The sequence below is a fragment of the Phoenix dactylifera genome, chromosome 11 (genome assembly GCF_009389715.1).
Source record: "Phoenix dactylifera cultivar Barhee BC4 chromosome 11, palm_55x_up_171113_PBpolish2nd_filt_p, whole genome shotgun sequence".
NCBI lineage: Eukaryota > Viridiplantae > Streptophyta > Magnoliopsida > Arecales > Arecaceae > Phoenix > Phoenix dactylifera.
Genome location: NC_052402.1, coordinates 18,201,539 through 18,223,931, shown reverse-complemented (window position 1 = coordinate 18,223,931; position 22,393 = coordinate 18,201,539). Strand labels below are relative to the sequence as shown.

At 39.0% G+C, this 22,393-nt stretch overlaps 1 protein-coding gene across 2 annotated transcripts in view; it reads right to left on the bottom strand.

The window, feature by feature from the left end:
- Positions 1 to 2,191: 2,191 nt before the first annotated feature.
- LOC103722455 overlaps positions 2,192 to 22,393 on the bottom strand; it is a 32,850-nt gene continuing 12,648 nt past the window's right edge. The window contains exons 11-16 of one of the 2 annotated variants that reach the window (XM_008813021.4): positions 18,000 to 18,332; positions 17,712 to 17,813; positions 8,634 to 8,931; positions 4,455 to 4,603; positions 4,090 to 4,374; positions 2,192 to 2,936 (exon numbers count right to left, since the gene is read on the bottom strand). In XM_008813021.4, the coding sequence (XP_008811243.1) occupies positions 2,751 to 2,936; positions 4,090 to 4,374; positions 4,455 to 4,603; positions 8,634 to 8,931; positions 17,712 to 17,813; positions 18,000 to 18,332 (1,353 nt within the window). In that variant the 3' untranslated portion in view covers positions 2,192 to 2,750. Of the gene's footprint in view, positions 2,937 to 4,089; positions 4,375 to 4,454; positions 4,604 to 6,023; positions 6,359 to 8,633; positions 8,932 to 17,711; positions 17,814 to 17,999; positions 18,333 to 22,393 lie in introns of those variants that run through there. The other variant, XR_005514048.1, reaches the window with a different exon arrangement.

Here is a 22,393-nt window from a genome sequence, read left to right as displayed (position 1 = left end):
AGGCATCATGGTGGGTTGCATGGACCATGGGTTGAAATGATATCTAATAAAGTAGCCTGTTATTTGGTTCCTAACTTTCATATTCTTACCTTGGTGTAACTTGTAATGATGCAGTGTCATTTCTCTGTACACACACCCTTTCATTCAGGACGCAGCTATTAGTGCTGATGATGGCAGTTCTCACCACCAAGTGAGGATAAGCCTCCTGCCCAAAGAAATTGTTGTGTAATAGCAGTATCATCCAAAGAAGTCCTGGAATATTAATTGAAAGATCATCGAGGAATGGTTGATACCTAAAATATAGTGTTCCTCGATAGAGGCCTCTCTTGCGACTTCTGCTTTGAGAAGCTAATTAAGAATTGATAGCATTTTTTCTTTGAAAGTTTGATATGTTGATGAATGATGTCATAGTAGCATAGACCACTGCTTCTAGTTCTCCTCCTTTTCCTCAAGGTCCTTGACCTGGGTTGCTTTCGCATGTTAATACCCTTCCCAAAGTTTTTTTCTATTGCTTGCAGATGGTATGTTGTCATGTGCTAGCATTTGATTGACCAATGCTGAGGGGCTCTGATTGTTATCATATACCAGGATAGAAAAATATGCCCCTTTTTTTTGCAAAGCAAATGGTCAGAGGAATTTTCAGACCTTCAAGGTGACCGAGAGGTCTTCCTAGGGATTCTTAAAGATAAATGCATTTCCTTTCCCGACCCGTGCCCAAAATTTCTTCTAACTTTAGCATTAAACTACCCAATGGAGCCTTCATTATAATGCATTACAATCTACAACACCGCATGCGAAGCTTCTGCTGGCCGATTAAACCGCTATTCTTGGATAAACTTTCCGATTATCATTTCTCCTAAATATTTGATAACTGACAATTTGAAATGAAGTTATTTGTAAAAATATAGAGGCGGTACCAATTAAGGGAAGGACGATTTATATGATTTAGTTATGTACAGAGGTGCGATGATACATGTAGAAGGAAAGGGCGATAGAGATGGATCAAAAAACAGATGTGATGGAGTTGCAAGAAAAGATTTGATGTCGCTGCATCTTTCAGAATGTGTAGCTCCAAATTTTTTTTAGAATATGTGGCTCTAAACGGATCAGAATGTAGAAAAAAGATTTATGCATCCAATCCCAAGCAGTTTGGAATTAAGACTTAGTTGAGTTGAGCTGCGATGAGATTGAGTTGAAAATGTGATAAAGTTATTTCTCATGTTCTTTTGAGGCTCTCATCATCTTCTCCGATAAAGGGATGAAGCTAACAAGTGGCCTATTTTGGCTTATGTGAATGTGAAACACAGGCTTGCTTCTCGTAAATTTCATTCGATGCTCAAATTGACCCTTTTGTTCACATTGGAAGTATTCAAAGTCTGGTGTGCTAAGCTAACAGAATTCCTGTAATCTTTAAATTATCAAAGGGCCAATAGCGAGTCAAAATAGGCATTGCTGGAATCTGTTGATCCTCCAAGGTGGGTGGGACTTTGTCCAAGACTACTTACTTATTTGAAGTCATTCATGGGTACTTACCATGAACCATAAAGCAAAGCACTCTAGACCCTGTATGAATAAAAAGAAGGCCAAGCTGGGCCTTTTTCTTTCAAATTTCATGGGAGTTACTCCACTTAAAATAGATCAAAGAGACTTGATCAATCAGGACATATTTCCCGAGCCTCCAAAATTTCTATCAGGGCATATGTTAGTTAATCCGATTGTTAGTTAATTATACTTCTTTCCTCTCAGGCTCGTTCAGGGCTTGCTATGATAACTTCGAATGAAGGGTGGTTTCTCACATCAAATGGTTTCGGTGCAAAATAACATGTCTGGGTTGGTCTTTGGATAGAATTTGGCTCCTCTCATTCCTTGTGCAATACATAGTGCTTAAGGCATTCTACTTTTAACCTGATTGTAAACCATAATGATGAAAGATATTATATCATTTCGCCCTGGTATTACCATAAAACAATCATGCCCGTCCCTAATTTTAGGGGATTTTCCCCTGCAGAACAAGAGCATACCTAAAAACAATGTAAAGAGAGAACCAGGACGAACCCTGCATCTCGTGCACAGAAGCAAGAGGGTGCTACCAGTGAGATGCTCAGTTTGCAGGTTGAAGTAAGAATTAAATTTAGCCATACTTTCTATCCTTCCGAAGCATTTACCAGTCTTTCCTTATAACTGCAACAAATTTCATCAAACATTCTATTCATATATCCAAAAGAAGCCCCAAAATTTCAAGCAGGCCTCCCAGAGGCTGAACCATGCGGTATTTCAGCATGGTGGTGAACAAAACTTTGTCGACAAGGGAAATTTAACAGGCATTAGAAGGTTTTCTACTAATATTCTACTGGTACCTCTAGGAAGGAAGCCCAGCTCAATTTAAGGTTATGGCGACACCTGGAAACCGGGTATCCTGGACCTCTGAACCAGCTGATACCTTTCCCAGTAAGATTACTCTGTTACAGCAAAAATGTCCCAAAGGACATCTAGGTTGCAAAATCTAACCAGTTTATCAACTAGCTCTACATGGTTCAAATTAGTCTCCAGCTCATGTCAGTCAAAGCAGAAATGCCGTCATCATAATGGTCCAACTAATCTGCATGGGCACGCTGAAAGGAGCAGTCATTGATTTGTATGATTTGCTTTGATTTTTTCAATATTTCTTTTCTTTTGTTCTATATTCTGAATATGTCAGTCATATTGCTGTATACAGATCTGAAACTGATGATACTCTATCAATCAAACTGTTAGCATCTGTGGTTGGCATCTTGACTCTTTTGGATGATGAAATGGTCGACAATCCGCATGGAATTGACAGGGTCCGGACCAGAAGCTGTCCTCCACTTGCTGGGGAATTTCCTGAGATGGCTTAGTTGCGGTTGTGGCTTTGGTTCAGCATCCCATTCAGGATCCAACTTCCATTCCTTGGGGACCTGATTGATAACACATTGTTAATTTTTTTTATTCCAATTGAAACTTCAATAAAACATCATAATTTGCAGGGATGAGTCATGAGAGCATGCTTTTTAGCACCCTGATAATGATAACAACAAAATACAAGCCAAATAACCAAAGAACTCCCTAAAGGCCTGTCTGGATGGTCCTCTGTGCTGCTATATAATTAACAGCAAGCAGGAGCAGTACACTACAACCTGAAGATAACCAGCAGTGGTGGCATGTACATCAGGATAGGGTATATAGGATGGCAGCATACAAGAATTGGAGAAACAGATTACTGTCCCTAATAAATCAGGATATCCTACGTCACCTTTCAAATCTATTTTTCATTTATATTTCTGTGGATATCTCGAAGATCTGTATCAACTTTAGGACTACTACAGTGCCCAATCCTGCAAATTTTCATTGTTTAATCTAAGATCCTTTGAAACTAGGTTTCAGTAGTCCCCGTTCTTAAGGGAAGATTGGCGAGCATGCAGAGGCACCAACCAATTTTAAGTGAGCGATCATGAGGCATCACTGATCATGGAGTATAAGAGGGTTCAGCAGATCAGAAAAAGCAGACATCAAAGAGATTTGAGACACCATGACCCTAACAAATCAACACACCACATCACTTCCAAGTTGACAAATCAATGAGTTTGGTAGATATAAAGACTGATGGCTATGCCAGTAACAAACTATACAACCACAATCTAATGATGAACATAGCACCAATGCACAACATCATGGGGCAACGAAGTTCCTAATGAATACTATATTGACAAATCAAAAATACTGAATTACTCTCACCGCCCATCTATGCATCACTAGCTCAACTGCAAGTACTCATTGGACATACAATGACTCAGCACATGAAGTGCATCAGACGCACATAACCAAAAAACACATGGAACAGTTACAGTGCTACTTAGCTAACAAGTTGAGAAATTTATTGTCTTCTAAAATTTCAAAACTTTAAAAATACTAAGACTGAAATATAGAAATTTCAAAACATATCCTCATTGCATTTTTTTCCCACTTGCATCATGTGAATATAACACTCAAGATGATATTGTTACTTCCAAATTTGCATACTTTACTGCCTAAAATATGGCACTACATGGTTAGCAAAAAAGAATTTATTACCTTATCAAGTGCAAGGGTAAAAACTTCAAGGTCACCGGTTGAAGTGATATGAAAACGTGTAAATGCCTTATAATTTGCGATGCGAAGGGATGAGAATGCTTCATCAAAATGTATGTGCAACCAATTGATGCAAAGGTACAAATAGCTGCCAAATATCAGTGATACAACAGGAGTGGAGAAGACCCAGAAGTACAGGAACACAGAAGCATAATAGATGATGGCACTGCTGCGAGGAAGGGACTCCATTCCTTTCTTGCAGATTTTACTTCTGCTCACAGCCATAACCTGCAAAACAAATCATTTCAAAACATATAATGAAATACATAAAATGCAAAAGAGTTACGTTTATGTAGAGCAGCCATCACCTCCGGGACATCAAAAGCAGACATCAGGTACTTTATGCATGCAGGATAGAGCCCAAATGTCCACTGTTCCAAACGAGCCCGAAGTCCAGTTGGATCTGGAAAGTGCTCACTCTCCATTGACCGATACCATTCATAAAGAGTGTGATAGCCTGAAAGTGAGATGCTTCACAGGATAAGAATTACGAGAGAGACCAGAAGTGTTGTAAAACATTCAAATTGCAGGTCTAGGGAAAAGCAATTTTCTTTTATTTAGGAAAAGAAATGGTGAAGAGTAAAAAGTGCCTTCCAAGTTTCTTTCCTTCATGGCACATGTTTATCTCAGTCAACTCACCATTCAATCCATTATAGTGTTTCTCCTAAGCTTCTGTAAGCTCTCACCTCTTAGCAAACATTAGCACACCCACAAATCCTCCCTCAAAATACTGAATCTATGCCATATAACTTGGGAAGCCTTCTCATGGAGCAGTCTACGACCATCACAGCACATGAACCCATTATTTCATCAATTCACTATTTAAGCCTCCATAATGTTGCTCCTAGAATTATTTCAAACTTTAATTTCCGGATTTTATTCTTTTCTTTGGTTTGCCTTTCAGATTTCTTTTTACACATCCGTGCATCCTTACCTCTTATTCACTTATCTTGTGCCCATACAATGCCTTCTATTGCCAAAAATTCAATGCATGCAACACAATCATCCTAGTTACATAATTGTAAATTTTATGAAGTTCCACCAGAAAATGCGACATCCAAATTTCAGAAGCACATCTTGACTTCGCCCACAATCCGTGCCCATTTATTATGAAGCTGAGAGACAAAATGTAGAAGCTGAGTTATCTCTTGGTCTTTTCTTTAACTTCATTTTTATGGCGAGGTTGGTCACTATTTTTTAGGGCTGCAAATGGGTCGGGTCGGGTCGGGTCCTAGGTGACCCCGATCCGACCCGGTTGCATGTTCGGGTCCTAATTTTGGACCCAGACCCGACCCGGTTGAAAAACGGATCGGGTCGGGTCGGGTCCATACCTACCCCGATGGGTCATTCGGGTCGGGTCGGGTCCGGATCTGGTCGGGTCCGGATCGGATCCGGGTCGGGTCTATAGAAATCCCTACTATATGGATCCTCCAGTCAAGACCCAAGCAGAGAAAGTAGATCGAGGAAGACCACAGCACTGTTCAAAACCTCTTGCAGAATATCACAAGTTATGCAAAAAAAAACAAAAACCACAGCACTGTTCAAAACCAGATCAAGGAAGACTTTAGCAGAGAGAATGTCGTGCATATAAAATCTTGAAAACTATGATTAAATCTCAAAAAAATTGTGCAAACTAGGTTAGATCTCACAGATTGGTAGAAAATAAAACAAGTAGGCCGAAATGATGCTCCCCAAGTGTGGCACGCCCCTCCTCCAAATCTTCCGACTATCCTCGAGGACCCCGACGACCCCCACCTCTCCCTCTCCCTCTCCCTCAAGTCCGGCGTCGTTGCCCTGTTACAAGATAAGCCCCCTTCGCCGGAACCATCTCCCGGCCTATGCTAAAAAAAATACGGAGGACTGGAGGAGGGACATACCTTGGGACGCCGAAGAATGGGAAGAGGGAGATCCGCGGAATGGGGAGTCGGAAGTCGAAAGATCTAGGGCACCGAGCACGGAAGCGGGCTACTCTTCTCCAAATGATCCTCCGCCGCAGCTCAAGATCTAGGGCACAGCCGCACGGGAGATCTAGGGCACCGAGCACGGAAGCGGTCTACTCCTCGACGTCCTCGTCTCCTCCAGATGATCCTCCGCCGCACGGGAGATCTAGGGCTAGGGCACAGCCGCTGCGCCGCACGGGAGAGAAAAAGGGAGGAAGGGGTCCAACAGGTGAAGCGGTCCAGCGGATGATTTATATATCATCCGTTGCGGGCTGCGGGCAAAGCACAGAGCACAGTAGTCAGTAGCACTGCGGGCCTGCGGCCCAATGGGCTGCATGTCTTAAAAAAATGGTCCAAAAAATTGGGTCGGGTCGGGTCGGGGTGCGGGTCGAAATTGGGCAGACCCGACCCGACCCGAAAAATAGAACGGGTCCAAATTTAGGACCCGACCCGGCCCCGCGGGTCCTAAAATGCGGGTCGGGTCGGGTCTTAAGCGGGTTGGGTCGGGTCGGGTCACGGGTCGACCCAACCCATTTGCAGCCCTACTATTTTTTGGTGAAAGTGAAATATTAAGTATTTTAATAGCAACTGCACTCCACAGTGTATAGCTTATTTGATTAACATACATAAAGCCTCAACCTTGGCTCACGTTTCTCCACACTTACAAATCCAATGGTTGACTTTAGACTTAAGTCAACAAAATATCTACCAATAATACATCGAGTTTCCATCATGAATAACATCAATAATTACAACTCTATCACAGAGTACAAGGAAGTTTTTCGAACAGGCAATTCATGCTCGCCTGCCTACTAAAACATGAAGCTCATCCAGTCAATTTAAAGTTCCCCTAATCTTTTCATCATGCATCTATGATGTTGCTACATGTTAGAAAAACTATTTCATATAATTATCAATGCAGCATCCAAAAAAAATACCTCTCAGTGCTCTAGTCAACTTTATTTGGTTCAATAAACCTCATTCCTAGACTTTTATCCTTATTTGACTTTTCAATCAATTATTAAGCAGGAGACAGCTTCCATGCTTGAGAAACCAAGTACACTACTCTAAAACTCTCGTAACCAGTCACAATTGGTTCCACTACCTATCCTAAAAAAAATGACAAGCTGATTCTTAAAATCTTGATGCTTCTCTAACTCCAACTTTCCTCGTATTTGCAGAGCTGCCAAATTCGCCCTTGACAAGCCTGACATTGTATAACTTACTACTTATTTCAAGTTGCCTTTCTCACTTGTTCTGCTGCCTTATTACGGCATATATATAATTTTCAATTTTTTGCCTAGAAGCAATTTTTTTATTTCTAAGTATCCTCCACAATATACGATTTATAATGACCCAAAACCTCACCTAAAAAGGCTAGCCATAAGGTTATTATTTGAGTTCCTTAACACCGTATAAGTACCCAAGATCTCCTAATGCCCAACCGATGTGGGACTAAACACATACCTGCACAAATCCTCAAATACTCTCTCCCTATTTAAACATTAGCGTTCTCGCCAGGTTAAGGGTCCATATCTAAAGTTGAACAAAATTGTTTAAATCCATCAATCTCCCCCAACTTTTAAACAATATTGACATGGCCAGCAGATTGTTTCTGAGCCAACAGAAAAATTCTATTCATCTTTTTCGCAATCTACCAGACAAACTTATAAGTGGCTCCATATTCCACATATGATAGATCAAATCATTCTAATTGTAAAGTTGGGACCCATAAAACCTCATACTTATCAATTTTAGCAACCAATTTGAAGAACTTCTCGATGTAAACTATTAAGAGGTCATCTCTATTGAAGAAAATGGAATCAACTACGTGACCACTGAGAGCAATCTACTAGCAGGTATTAACCATGAGAAGTTTTATCTCTACTTCTCTAAGCAGTTACTTTTCTACTTGATCAATGTTTGTCTCTTGCAACAAGTCCATGCCTTATAGTTTTGGCTCATGCAAACTATATTGTCCTTCCATTCAATATTTAACATCAACAAAACAACTGGACAAAATTGAATCCAATCTAAAGCACTTCAATATTGGCACTCGTATTTAGTTAAATTTCTAGTTTGATTATCTTCTATAAGTGAAAAGGAGGAACCATTAGTATTTCAGAAACCATATTATGCATTCCAGTTATAATTGGCAGTCACATTGTGAGATTCCAGCAATAGTCTTGAAAATGACCAAAACCTGGAGCGAAAGTCCAGCACATATTTCACGTCTGTATTTTCATCAGTCTTAAGTCCCCATGATCGTTAGAGATAATTAATATCACAACAAAGCTAGTGCTGCCAGAAGAACCCTTACCCAGCCTATTTACTAGTATATTGAAGTAGCTGTCAAAAATCATGGCATGCATGAGACTACATTTAATTCTCCTGACATTAAGGAAAAAAATTAACTCAAAAATTAGCTGAGAAAAAAATACTAAGACTAGAAATTGCACCAACAATGCATATGCAAACAATCCTATATTCCATGTTGGGTATAAACAATAACATGAAGGGAAAAACATTCAAACAAAAGAACAATACCTGAAGTTGCTAGTAGACGATTGCGTGTACATATCTCAATACCCAATTCCAATAGCAACATTAAAATTAGTGCTGCAGTCATATGGGCCGAGACATGAAGAACTCCAATAACAGCTCGCCTCTTCCGTGATAATTTTGTTGGAACAAACAAATATGCTGCCATCATCAACACTATAATGCCCGTTAAAGATACAAAAGAGTGCTCCATCATGTACATAAATGCACTCCACATTGTACTACAGAATCTCCAGAAGCGGTCGGACCATGAATCATCACGAAAGATGCGGAAGACATCACACTGAACAGTGCGACACAAGAAAGTCAACCTTCGAGTTAGTTTTTCTTATCAAGCTGATTTAAATTGAACAACTTTTTTTTAAAGCCCAATGTACAATGAACTATTCATTTATCTCATTGCTTCCGAGACATCAAATGCAAAAATTATACCAACCAGTATACTAAAGGAAGAGCGTGTGCAAATGAACTGAAGTGACTGCTCATATTTTGTTATCATGTACTAGTAAGCAATGCTGGACATGGAAGACCTGGTTTGGTAAAAGTCCTTTCATCGATCATAAATGCAGAACTTTAACTTTTGACAGGTGGATGAATGCTCGAATTTTGTTGTAAGAACAACAGGTAGGATGTTCCTTAAGAATATAAATATCATACGTAATCGAAAGCAGTTAAAATAAGCACCCACTTTTCCAGAAGTTTATCCAGATCCATCTAGTAAAATTTGTCAAATTGTGCATAGTTTTATGGGGACCACCTCTGAAAATAGACACACTCAAATATGAATTGTAGATTTCAGAGAAAATTAATACAGCTTTCATTGGAAAAGAAGCACCTGGCAGAGCTAAATCTATCCAAGTTTCAAATGCAAGAGTAGGTTATAGTCTTTCACAATATCCAACATAAAATTATTAACAAAAAATAAAGATCATAGACCACTATGGTAAGTATATAGTGTGTCAGGTTAATCTCATCTATTCCATGAGTTTCATAGGGTAACCAATCTGCATTATCAACAAAAAATTGCTGTCAGACTACAGGTATACAATGATGTAGGGAATGGCATTTTGAGAAACCATTAAGAAACAATCAAATAAAAGAGAGGACGGCAGGTAGAGAGGGTCGGTGACCTCATTTACCTATCCCCTTCATTCTCCTCTTTTCCAAAACCTCTTTTTATCTCTCCTCTTCTCATCTTACCTTCTTGGCTTCTACATCTTCCTACACTCCCTTTTTGTACCTATCTACTGCTAATTCTCACTGTTCCATCAAGCCAATGCCCCCCATAACACCCATCAGGTGCCGCCTGTGGCAGCACTGCTCTATGCAGCATTGCAAGTGCCACCCTCCATATCCTGCCACCCTCTAGATTCCCTTCATCCCAACAATTTCATCCACTTCACCAGCACTAAAACATTCCCTTCCCAACCTCAAAAACTTTTCATATTCTCCTCCCCTCAGCCACCGCCAATCTACAACCTTTATAATGGCACCCTCCCTCAACGAATCCTAGGACAGAACAGTATACTAACAGCCTCCTTTCAAGTGTAGTCAACATCCATTTCTTCCTTTTGGTACCAAAAGGAACTCAAGTAAGCATTACCTCTTTCTCTTTCCTATTATTCAGCTAATTATTTTAGTTTAATTTCTATTTGCATTGTCCTTTCTTGGGTGAATTTTCCTATCCCTACATAATACAGTCTTCTTTTTCTTAGGACTCATTTGGTTTATGATAAGGAAGGAGGGGGGGGGGGGGGGGGGCGTCAACGGAAAAATGGAGAAATGCCTCATGTTCCGTTGGAGTTTTTAAAGGAAAGAGATGGAAAAATAGTTTTTCCATAGGAATAAAATTCCTATAGTTCATAGGGAAGAAAAACCCATGTAGGACATGAGAAAGTCCAATTCCCACCAGCTGAAAATTGGGATAATTTTTTTTCCAAATGTGCCCTTAAGCGTCTAGATAGAATGGGGTAAGGCCTTTCCCTTTATTAAAGGCATAACATGTATTTTACGTAACTTTTCAAGAAAAGTAGATGCTCAACCAAGCATAAGCCATTCTAGAATGTGCCACTTTTTCATGGTCAACCAAACATACAAAAACCACTTTCCCAAGCATCAACTTTCCAGAAAAATATTCCACTGAGGAAAAATTTTTCCCGCAAACCTAACAAGTCCTTAATCTCCTTGACAGTGGCTTTTGTTTTTCTAACTGATAATTTTTTCCTTTTTTATTTTTCGACAATCTTAAAATGGTCCATGGAAGACTTTAACAAGAGTCCTAGTTTAACATAGAAAGGAATTACAAGGGAAACATCCTACATCATTTGGTCCTTTAAGACTTATAAAAGAAGAAGAAGCGGCTTACTTGATGCATTTTTAAGGGCCTATTTGGACATCCTGAAGGCAAAGCTCTTGTTTACGGTCGTTGGTTACTCTTATATCCAAAGTGTTATTTGAGGGCTAAGGCATGGTATTTCTGAATAAAGAGCTGAAATCAAAAGATTGCAAGGGTTATTTGAGGGCAAAGGTATGATATTGTAGTATCATTCACGATACTATTCACTCTATGATTTCATAAAAAAGTACCGATGCCTAATGACGGAGACTACACGATTCTATTCACTCTCATGATTTCATAAAAAAATGCCAATGCCTAATGACGGAGCCTACATTATCAAGCCTAAAAATCATAGTTAAGGTTTTTTCTATTGCTATAAATAGGGGCCTTAGGTCTATGTAATGCAGTTTTGGAGCTTAGAATAAAAGAAAAGGTTTCTTCCTCTAGGCAGCCCAGCAACCCTCTTCTATTGTCCTTCCCCCCTCTTTCTCTTCCTTTAAAGTGTCAAAAAATCCCTTTTAAGCCCTTATAATTCCTTCTGAAGGAACTCCATACTCTCTTTTGTGCAAACCTACCTTATGGGTGCATAGGTCAAGTTCAGCTTGCAAGATGGATGATCAATAGCTCACCATGAACAAAATTTGGTCAATGGTTGGACCAAAACCAATCCACCAGCCAGACCTTACTAGGTCAATGTCCAAGTTGGATTTTATGAAGACCGTTCTAATTTGCCAGCCTATTTACAACAGATCTAGGTATGAGCCTACAAGACCATTGGTCAAAATTCAGTCCATGCATGCAGACACATAAGAGGTTCAAGACAAACAAGTTTAAAGTCAAAATATGAACCCTCTTTTGCAAACTCATATGTAGGCATATTATGAAGCAAGTCTAAGAAAGAATGTCGTTTGGTTGAAATAGAAAAGACAAGTTTTTCGTTGACATGACATGTCATAATCCTCAAAATCTCAGTCAGCAGGACCAACTTATAGAAGATCTAGAATTGTTCTTAAGAAAACATAATTTCCTAAATAGATTTAATAGATCAGTAACTCTTTAAAGAATCTCTCATCGTTCTCACATGCTTTTTTTTCCTCTCAAACCCTCACCTCCCCCTTTAACACCCCATGCATTTTCCATCAAAGGATGCACCCAAAGTTTACCATCTTAGAATTGGACCCTATACCAGTACCATCCTATTACAATATTGGTACGCCCGATACGGAGGGGCTAGTTCGGCATATTGAGTGTAGATACACCCCCTATACCGCATATCGGTTCAATACGGGTACAATATGGTACAGTCGTATGCACTAGTACCGACCGGTACGACAGATTTTGGATGCACCCATTCTTCTTTTTGCACTCCAAATATTGGTAATGCAGTGACTTTGGCCCCAAGATCAAGAACCTCCATATTTGGGTTGCCCCATCCTCATTCTACCCCTCTTCCTTCTCCTTTTTCATCTTCTAATCAATTTAATGTCTGATTTGAATCTCTGTTGAATGTTAATGCAGGCCTCTTCCTTGTGTGCATAATTCTATAGCTACACATCTTCCCATGTTTTGACAATTGTTACGGTTTTGGAATGATACCCTACTACTTCTCAGGCCAAGGAGCTGTTGCTTGCAGTTGTGATGGGTTTTATGTATTAGATTTTGATGTTCCTTTGAGAGTTTTCCCCTTTTCTTGATTTAAGCGAGCTTGAGGTCCAATTTTCTGGTTCTCTGCAAAAGTGTCTTAGATTAGGATAATTGTGTCAACTTCTCAATCTTTTTCCGACAAGGAGATTTTCTGAAGCTTCTTTCATCACTCTTCATTTTTTTTAAAGAAAAGTCACTGGTATGTTTTTCCCTTTATTGTTGCTTTGTTGTAAAACCAACTATGTCCATAAGGTTCTTCTTGGAGAGAAAGGGATGCTTACAAGTGTGAATTTTGATGGCTCGGGTTTTTAAGCATCAAACTAAATTTCTGGTATCAAAAAAGAAAAAAGAAAAAAAAAGCCTATGTTATGCAGTTTCTGCACAATCTGTTTTTACTTGCCCCATTTCAAATTTCTTTTCTTACAAGCTCTGGTTGTTTTAATCAAGGTCCACAGTTTTGGTATTGGGTACTGTACCAATACCTGACTGGTATGGTATGGTATTGAAGCATATCGTTATTTTAAGGTTTATGAATGATTAAAAGTACTGTAATGTACATTTTTAAGTACCCAACTAATAGCCTTGGCTACTACTCAAAAAGTACCCAATTAAGGTTTATGCATGTACAACGTGCTTTTACATGATAAGACTGTTCAATTTTTGCTCAATCTACGCTATGCAAACATTTATATAGTTAGGGAAATTTGTTCATAGATATTTTCCTATAATCATATTAAGTGATTCAAAATATATATGTTATTCTAAGAATTATTCCGCTGATAGTTGCAATCTTTAATAATTTGAAGTGCTAAGCAAATTTGGTATCACAGATATGCAGTTTGGTTTCATTATGAAGGTTTGAATTTCTGTGCATAAACATATCATAGAAAAGCCTATAGTTGCTCATTGTCTTTTTTTTTGGTAAAGCAAATGAGCAATTTGAAGTCCGACCATGAGGTTTTGTTTCTGTATAAGGCAGAACTAAACTGCTATCTTAGATCCATCATCAACATATTTAAACAACTCTCTTTGATTTTCTCTTTGTTTTCTTTTCATCATGAAGCAATTTGATGTAGGTCTATGTGTGTGGTGGGTCATTTTTCCTAGGATTTGTGGTTCCTCGATGTCATTTTTCCTTATTGAACCTGAATCTTGTATCTTGCTTTTGTGACGTAAGTTACATAAAATTGTTATTAAGAGTTATTTGTGGCCTTTTTTTTCTCAAGGCTGTTCAATAATGGACTCTTTCCTTAAGAGTGAAGTGGTGCATAATGAATAATATACTTTTCCAAACAAGAAAATAAATTACATATATTCATTTTCATCTAAATGTTATTAAGATGTTGAGAAAGGGGCATGCAGGGACAAATACTGTTGGATATAAGAGAGTAAATGGAGGATAGTAGATTGTAAATTTGGAATTACGAGTTAGATGAAGATGTCATGTCGGAAGTTGTTTCTGACTTCAGCTATTGCAAATACTTTTGAAAGAGTGTAATGCATGGTCGGTGGAATCGTCCCGAACCGTCCAGTTCGGAGCGTCCCGAGCTATACCGACAGCGGACCGGGATAGTTCCGGCAACCAAATCGAGACGTCGTCACTGAAGGTAGAGAAGGAGAAGAAAAAAGAAGAAAAGACGGAGGGAGAGGGAGAGAGAGAGGCCAGCTCGAGGCCGGCCTGCGGAGGCCTACGAGCCTCCACATGGAGGAGGTGGAGGTTGGGGAGACACGGAGGCGGGGCTCTACCTCCGGTCTCCTGTTTCGTTCGAAACAAGGGCCCAGAGAGGGCCTCTTTTATTTCTGCAGATTTTAAGTTGAAGTCGACAAACTCATTGTCGACTTCACGTAATTTTTTTAAATATATTTTTTAATTTCACAATATTTAAGTGAAGTCGGCAAACAATTTGCTGACTTCACTTAAAAATCACAAAATTATTTAGCGATCGGACCCTTGTTTCCAATGAAACAGGGACCTGACTGTGGCCTCCGCCTCCTTCCCGGACATCGGCCTCCGCCAGCCTCCTCTCTTCCTCCCTCTCTCCCCCTTCTCTCTCTCGTTCGCTCTCTCCCATTCGCTCTCCCTTGCCATCTCTGCTGCGTCGGTACAGGCTCGGCACGGCGTGAGCCCGTACCGACTCGTGCCGCCGAGCAACTAGTACGGTGCTTGGTACCGACACGGCAACCGTGGCGTAACATGTAGAGATTCCATGTATAATTAATGTTTGATAATGCAGCCTTTTGAATAATATAATAATATTTATTCCATATATAAAGTATCCATCCGGAAGAAGCAGCAAAGGGAAAAAAAGAAAGAAAGGGAAAAAAAGGAAGAAAGAAAGAAGGGAAAAAGAAGAAAATGAGTGAAAGAAGGGAAGGGAAGTAGAAGAAAAAGGAAAGAAAGAAAGGAAGAAAGAGAAGAAAAATAAAGAAAGGAAGCAAGGGAAGAAAGAAGAAAAATGATAGAAAGCAAGGAAGGGAGACGAAAAAGGAAGGAAGGAAAGAAGGAAAAAGAGAAATGAAACAAGGGTGCAAGGCTTGAACCACCCTGAACCGCTCCGAACTCCGAACCAACTAGATACCATGGTTCAAATCAGTTCAAGTACCTTGGTTTTAATTGTATCATACCTTTTGGCTGTTGGGTCTGTGTTGGTGTGTTATTATTTTCGAAGCCTTTCGCTTTGGTTCTATTTATTCTATACTTATTGATCTAGGCTTGCTTGGTCAATTTCCTATACTTGTTTTTCCAAATTTTGATGTCCTTTTCTTGGTTATCTGTCACTTCATTACTCATGAAATGGCATGAATAATCCCCAAACAAAAAAACCATGAAATGGCAAATGACAATCTCATTGTTTTTCTCACAAAGGAAAAGGTGTGAATTTTTTTTCTCGGCGGGGCGGGGGGGGGGGGGGGGGGGGGGGGGGGGGGCGGGGCTTGTTAATATTGTTTTGGACCATGGTCTGCCGTACCGGTCCAATCTGGGACTGGTACCGGATCAGCGTGGAATTCGGTACCGGTAGTTTATTGTTGGAGAATCGGTAGAGAACCGGTACGCGACCGGTTCGGAACGGTACGGGCCCGGTTCGGAACGGTATGGAACCGGTACGGAATAGTACAGGCCCGGTTCGGACCGGTACAGGACCGGTCCGGGCCACCACCGTTGCGCCGACCGGTACCGGTACGGCGGACTTTGTTTTGGACTATAGGCAAACAACTAAATATAGAAAATGAAAATTTTGATAACCAAATGCTAAAACATGTTTTTATAAGATCTACAAATCAAACCTATTTAATGTGAATGAAAATATAAACTTAATATAATAACAACCCCTTTAAGAGAATCCTAACTATTGGTTTGGTACAAATGTGAGATTAAGAATTTGTTTTGGCTTCAGCAATTCTGCAACATTGGATTTATTTCAATGCTAAAAATATCCACTTCAAAGTCAACTAGAGTTCAAGTAAGCATTAGATTATGATTCAAGGGTTATTGGCAGGGTGGCAATCAACTCGGGTTGGATATTGGTTGGGTCGGATGCGGTTCGGGTCAAATATTTGTGCTAAACTAGATCCATTTATTAAATTGGTCAAAAATCGAAACCCAAATCTACTTTTTTATTAAACGGGTAAGCCAACCCAACCTGCAAAACCCGTTTAATAAATGGGTCGAATTAGGTTAAGCAGGTTAAGTAGGTCATACTTAGATTAAATGAGTCTTAAACGGGATGTTCATGACCTGGCCCAACTATTAAACAAGTCAAAATGGGTTAAAGAGTTATCAGGACTTTAAATCCAACCTATTTAAGAAACGACGTAGGTCAGGTCAACCCGTTTATGACCCGGACCCATTTATGCCAAACCTGAACACACTTAAAGTGGGTCAATTGCGAGATAGGAAGGTCATAAATTGCTACCTCTAGTTACCGGAGGGAATTAATCTTTGTATATAACATAAGAAACAGAAACCTCACATAGTCTTTCCATTGAAGTCTATGGTTGGTTAGAGCACCTGTTGTATCCTATTAGTGTTCTCATTCATGGTCTGGAAATACAAATTAATTGAATATATATTATCATCGCTACTCTAACAATACCATATCTATCTTCCAAAATATCCCCTTTTCCACTTCCAACTCTTAGTTTCTCCTAATATGCATCAATCAAATTTGTGCACAATTATATTTTAACTATTCTCCAACTAGGGTGCATCATATGCACACCTGCACATGGATCTATATCATTAAAAAAAAAAAAAAAATTCATTCAAAAGAAAGGAAGTGAATATATTTCCTGATCAGTGATAATGATTAACTACAGCCCCAATTTGTGAGTCCTCTACATTTATTTCGGCCATATTACACTAGTCTTACGATGCCATTTAATATAACTAAAGATGCTATTATCTTGTGTCCTCAAATCTTTCCTGGTACATTCAACTACGCATCCTTATGCATTCCCATGAGTTAGACCCTTCAGCTTGACCACTACAGCAACCATTCATCCTGCACAGCACAAGCTGTTTTTGGCCTCTTACACCCATGAACAAGTCATACAGATGAGCTTTGGATCAGTTTACAGTGCTACCCCTGAATGCATAAAGAATGTTTGAGCTTTATGAAGCTACCAGTACCATTTACCTGGCAGAAGAGGACATACTGAATGTAAAACTCAGACTCATGCTTTTGGGCTATGTCAACTTCTTCCTGAATGAAGCATTTCACTAAGCAACTTCCAAATCATTATAAATTGATGCCATAAATGGTATCCATGTGTCATCAAAAAGAACTATATCAATTCTGATATCTAATAGAACCACATCACAATCAGAACAATTATTGTCACAAAACCTTGCTTCTTATGAGTGAGATATGTGATCTTATGAGACAAAATTGTCAGATATCTTCAGCCATTTTAATTATCTCTTAGCCAGGTTAAATTCAGTCAACCAAGTTCACCTAATATACGACATTTGAATATATGGTGAAAGTTTTGGGAAGAACAATTTAGTAATGTCATGCATAACAGCGAAAAAGACTAGAATAATTAAAAAATGTATACATATATTTATATATATAAATCACCTGTGGAAACATAGAAAACACCAATACGAAGTATATGATTCCACCTATAAAATCAAATTGCCAGTTCTTCCTTCGGAACTTCAAAATATTACCCAAGGCAATCTGTAAAAAAGTTTTCCAGAAAATTGATGAGATAAAGCATTGAGAAAGAAAAGGAAATATAACAAAATTTATAAGAAGCAATAATCAATTAGCTGAAATGAGCAAAAGACCGTGGATACAGTCAACAAGCCTACTTAGTGTTTATGAGGCTAAAGCCTAAAAGAATGGGAAAACAATCCATCTTACCCTACTAGAATCATCGTAAGAAGGATAAGTTGCCTTGCTCTCATATGAATTTCCATAAAATTTATTGAAATTTCTGAAGACATGTGTAGGATGTAAAAATGCTCCACCACAACCATTCACAAGTAAATGTTGTACATAAGCAGGTTTATCTGATGGAACATAAGAATGGCGCATGTAATGGTGCAAATCCCCAGCCATGCGAAGCTTGCATCTTCCCTTCAGGTAATCATGTATTAAATGAGAAACATTCTTCCCAGTATTGTTATTCCAGTACCAATCAAGAAGCCAATTTGGTTCATGTGTCATGACAATGACAGAGTCATTATCTCCAACCTGCAAAGTTTTTCCAATATTTGTAAGGTCTGGAATTATCATTTTTGATGAAATGTCATTCCTCATATCAGAAGAAAACTTTTAATAGATATTACAAGAGAGAGAATAGACTGCAACCAAATCAGTCCTATAAACAGATTTGACTGTAGTTATTTGTGTCATCTTTAAGATTGAAATAGTTGACCATAAAAACCAAACTATGACAGGGGAAATGGTGATGAAAAAAGCATTCAATCATAGATACAAAAAAATAAATATCCCATGCAATAAGTTTTCAGATAACTATCATTTACACATCAACATAATTAATAAAAAAAACTACATAACTTACAAAATAATCTGGACTCGAGAAACCAATATTCTGCATAATAGTGGTAGTAAAAAGGGTATGTCATCAACCAAAACATTATAATAATAACTTTTCCCATGTGCATCTTAGAGTCACCATTCCTAGCAAGGTTAAAAATACATAAAATGTTTTTCTAGATTTTTCTGAGTAAGATTATGTATTAAGGATTCCTACCAATGGTACAGTACCCCATCAGTCTATACCATATTGGTGATGTGCCAATACGGATGCCAATATTGAGACTTTAAACATTGATCTTACTTAGTACTTCTGCCACTGAGTTTGATGGTCATATATTGCCTTCATCCCTTATTCAAACTTTATCCACGCATAAACAAGTCCTAGATGAATGTAATTAGGATTCAGATGTGGCATAGATTAGAGTTTTACCGATTTCCCTGTATATTTGGTTTATCCTTTTTTTTAAAAATGATTCGTAGGTGTTTAGAATATTCAAATATAAGGTTATTCCTTTTTGTATTTTTGTATTTGTCTGATAATTGAATTGCTTATCTATAAAGCCTTGTTTTTCTATATAATTATTTCTCCTATCATTAGGCCTTCTATTTCCTCCTCTTTCCTTCTCAATTGGGATGGTCTGGCATCCCAGGACATTGTCTTTTATTTTTTCTGTTCATTCTTATTGTTAATGGTATCCGTATGCATCCTAATACCATACTGACATGGTACCAGACCAACCCGAATATCAGTACTGGGATTTTAATCCTTGGTCCAAGGATGTCAACCAACACTTAAATAAACTCATCAATAGGATTGGAACATGAACTAGATGAGTTAGACAATACTTGCTCCCCCAAGTATGCATGCTTCTGAAAACTATTCTATCATCCTAGCCAATGCTAAACGCATAACAAAAGCAATGATGGTGTACTATAAATAAGTATTATATGTATTTGTGTGTATATATAACACACTATATATGTGTATGCATGTTGCTTTTTTTCTTTTTGAGAAAACAGTGCAACAACTTGCACAACCATTTCATTGAGATAATGAAATGATAACAAAAGGAGAGGGGAAGCCCTCAAAGAAAAGGAAGAAAAGAAAAGATCTAAAGAAAAAGAGAGTAACATGGGGAGGAAAAGGAGAAATATAGGAAGAGTGCTATAGAAGACAAACTGAGCCCAGACTGTTCGGCAGAGATAAATGAGGCTCACGAGCAAGGAGTCTCTAGTCAACCCCATGTGGGATATAGACCAAACACCCCGCCTCCTCCAACATGCTAAAGTCGGTGGCCAACTGCAGAGTCCACAGGTCTCCGAGCACAGCAGATGCACATCAAATTATTTTATATGGTGTTTTACTACACATCAAGTGCACATCAAATTATTTTTATGCTTGTATTGTGGCGTGCATGCCCCTAAGATCACATAATCAATATATGAGTTCATTTATTAGGCCTACATTGGAGGCTTGATGCATTTCATGCTTTTCCTAGCTCCTATTTTATGAGTAACTTGGTAGCATATCTAAAGCCTCATCTGAGTATTACACGATATCGATGCCATCCACCAGAGATTCAATAGTTCATCTACAGGATTGTATTTAAAGCCTGTGTCCCATTTCACACCCATGTTAACATCTAATAGTCTCAACAAGGATCAGGAAAACCTCAGCAACCTAAGCATCAGTATTTTTGGCAAAAGTTCACCACAATCTTAGGAGCTGTTTGGTTGCATGTGTGTTTTCTACAACAGATGATTATAAAACATGATCTCCATAAAACGGGTTTTACTAAAAACATGGGGAGGCCTTTTCTCATAAAACTCATTTTCAGGTTCTATGACCAATCAATTTTAACAAAATAGATTTTGTGGAAAGCAACCAATCAAATGTTTCAGCATAACTCATTCTTGTTTTGTATTAATTTGTTTTAGTAAACTGTAAACCAAACAGTCCTGTAAGAAGATTCTGATTTGAGCTCCCTTAATAAGTTCAATGGAGGTGGTTGATCTAAAGATAAATCCCTGAAATGCATTTTTCTTGCTTTTTTGCCAGTGACAAGTAAAGTTCATTGTAGCCTTGTTAATAGTTTCCCGAACACGAATTTTAAACTCTAATTAACTACAAGCAGTTATTTGATTTCTTATCATAAAAGAGCAGTTCAACTTCTGCAAGTTATCAAGGATTCCCATGCCCTTATTCTCAATTCACACTTGCTTTTGACATAAAGGACTTAGCTTTCAGAATTTTCCACAAGATTAAAGCTACAATTTATTCCGAATTGATTATCTTCAACTAGATATGCCTGGGAACAATAATGCTGATAGGTAAGACTGCTACATTTTAATTAATTGACTTTTATTCCATATAATAGTTTTTTATTCTCCAATGCCACACTTCAATTCTCCCATGGATTTCTTACATATTTGACAACTGCTGATTGTCCATCAAATTTGTCAATCCACGCATCACCCTGTAGTTACATTTGAAGCAGCCAAGCTTATATTTAGTAGTCATCTTGCCTATTCAGATTACTATTGAGGATATGTTCTTGACTACCAAGAAATCTCTTAGGCCTCTAAAAGATGACATACCTTTTTTCAATGAATAACTGGGATTCATATTGTTGAACACCAAGCACTAAACTGCTATGTTTAACCGGTTACTTTATCATGAACATGACATATTTTGTTTTCAAGTTCTATTCCTCATTTTGATGATCTCTCAATGCAGTCTTGTCTAGTGTAAAATTCAGTTTTCATTGCCAGGTAATTTTTGAAAGATTGAATTCATTGGCTTTTTTCAAAGATTGGATATTTATCTTCCACCAGCTCAAAACATTTTTATTCTAAAATATCAAATTTAAGGTGCAGCCAGCGTCCGCCGAGCCGACCGAACTGGTGTACCGGTGGGCTCCGGTATCGGTTCGGTACTGATTGGAACCGGTGCCGAACCAGAACCAAAAAAAAAAGAGCGACGCGCGCACGGACGCGTTTTAGCCATAGAGTGGCATTTATACATAGTGGCATTAAATGCCCCTCTATGGCATTAAATGGCCCACGCGGCCTCGCTGCCTTGCGCAAGTCCCCGCACGCGAGCGTGGGATCGAGCTTCCTGCGCGTGGGACGAGCAATTCCCCGCTCGCGGGCGCACGGGAGCGCTGCCCCGCACGCAGGAAAAGATTTTTTTTTCTTTTCTTTTTTTTCCTTCCCTTCTTCTTCCTCCTTCCCGAGCCCTCTCCTCCTCTTCTTTCTTCCCCTCTCTCCTCCTCTCTTCTCCTCTCTTTCCCCCCTTCTCCCGCGAGCAAAGAAGGAACCGTTGGGAGAGCCGCGCGCGCGTCGGAGTGCTCGGGAGGGGGTCGATCCGAGGTACGTCGAACCGTCTTCTTCTTTCTCCTCTTCCTCTTCTTTCTTCCTCTTTCTTCCTCCTCTTTCTTCCTCTTCTCCTCTCTCTTCTTTCTTCTTCCCCGCGCGGTTCCGGCCTTGAACCATTTTATGTGGTTGTACCGTACCGATGGAGGTTGGTACCGATACGGTACGTGCTGAACCAGCCAGTACGGGCTGGTTCAGCAGACCTTGGGTGCAGCAAATATATAATTTTGAATAGATACCATAATCGTGCAGCTCATTTCAGCCTATATTATGAGCTATAAAAACTAATGAAGGACTTCTATTTTTTTCTTTGATGTTTTCAAGTGGAGACATACACTGTAATGTCTTGCTAAAAAATTGAGGACCGTATGGTCTAC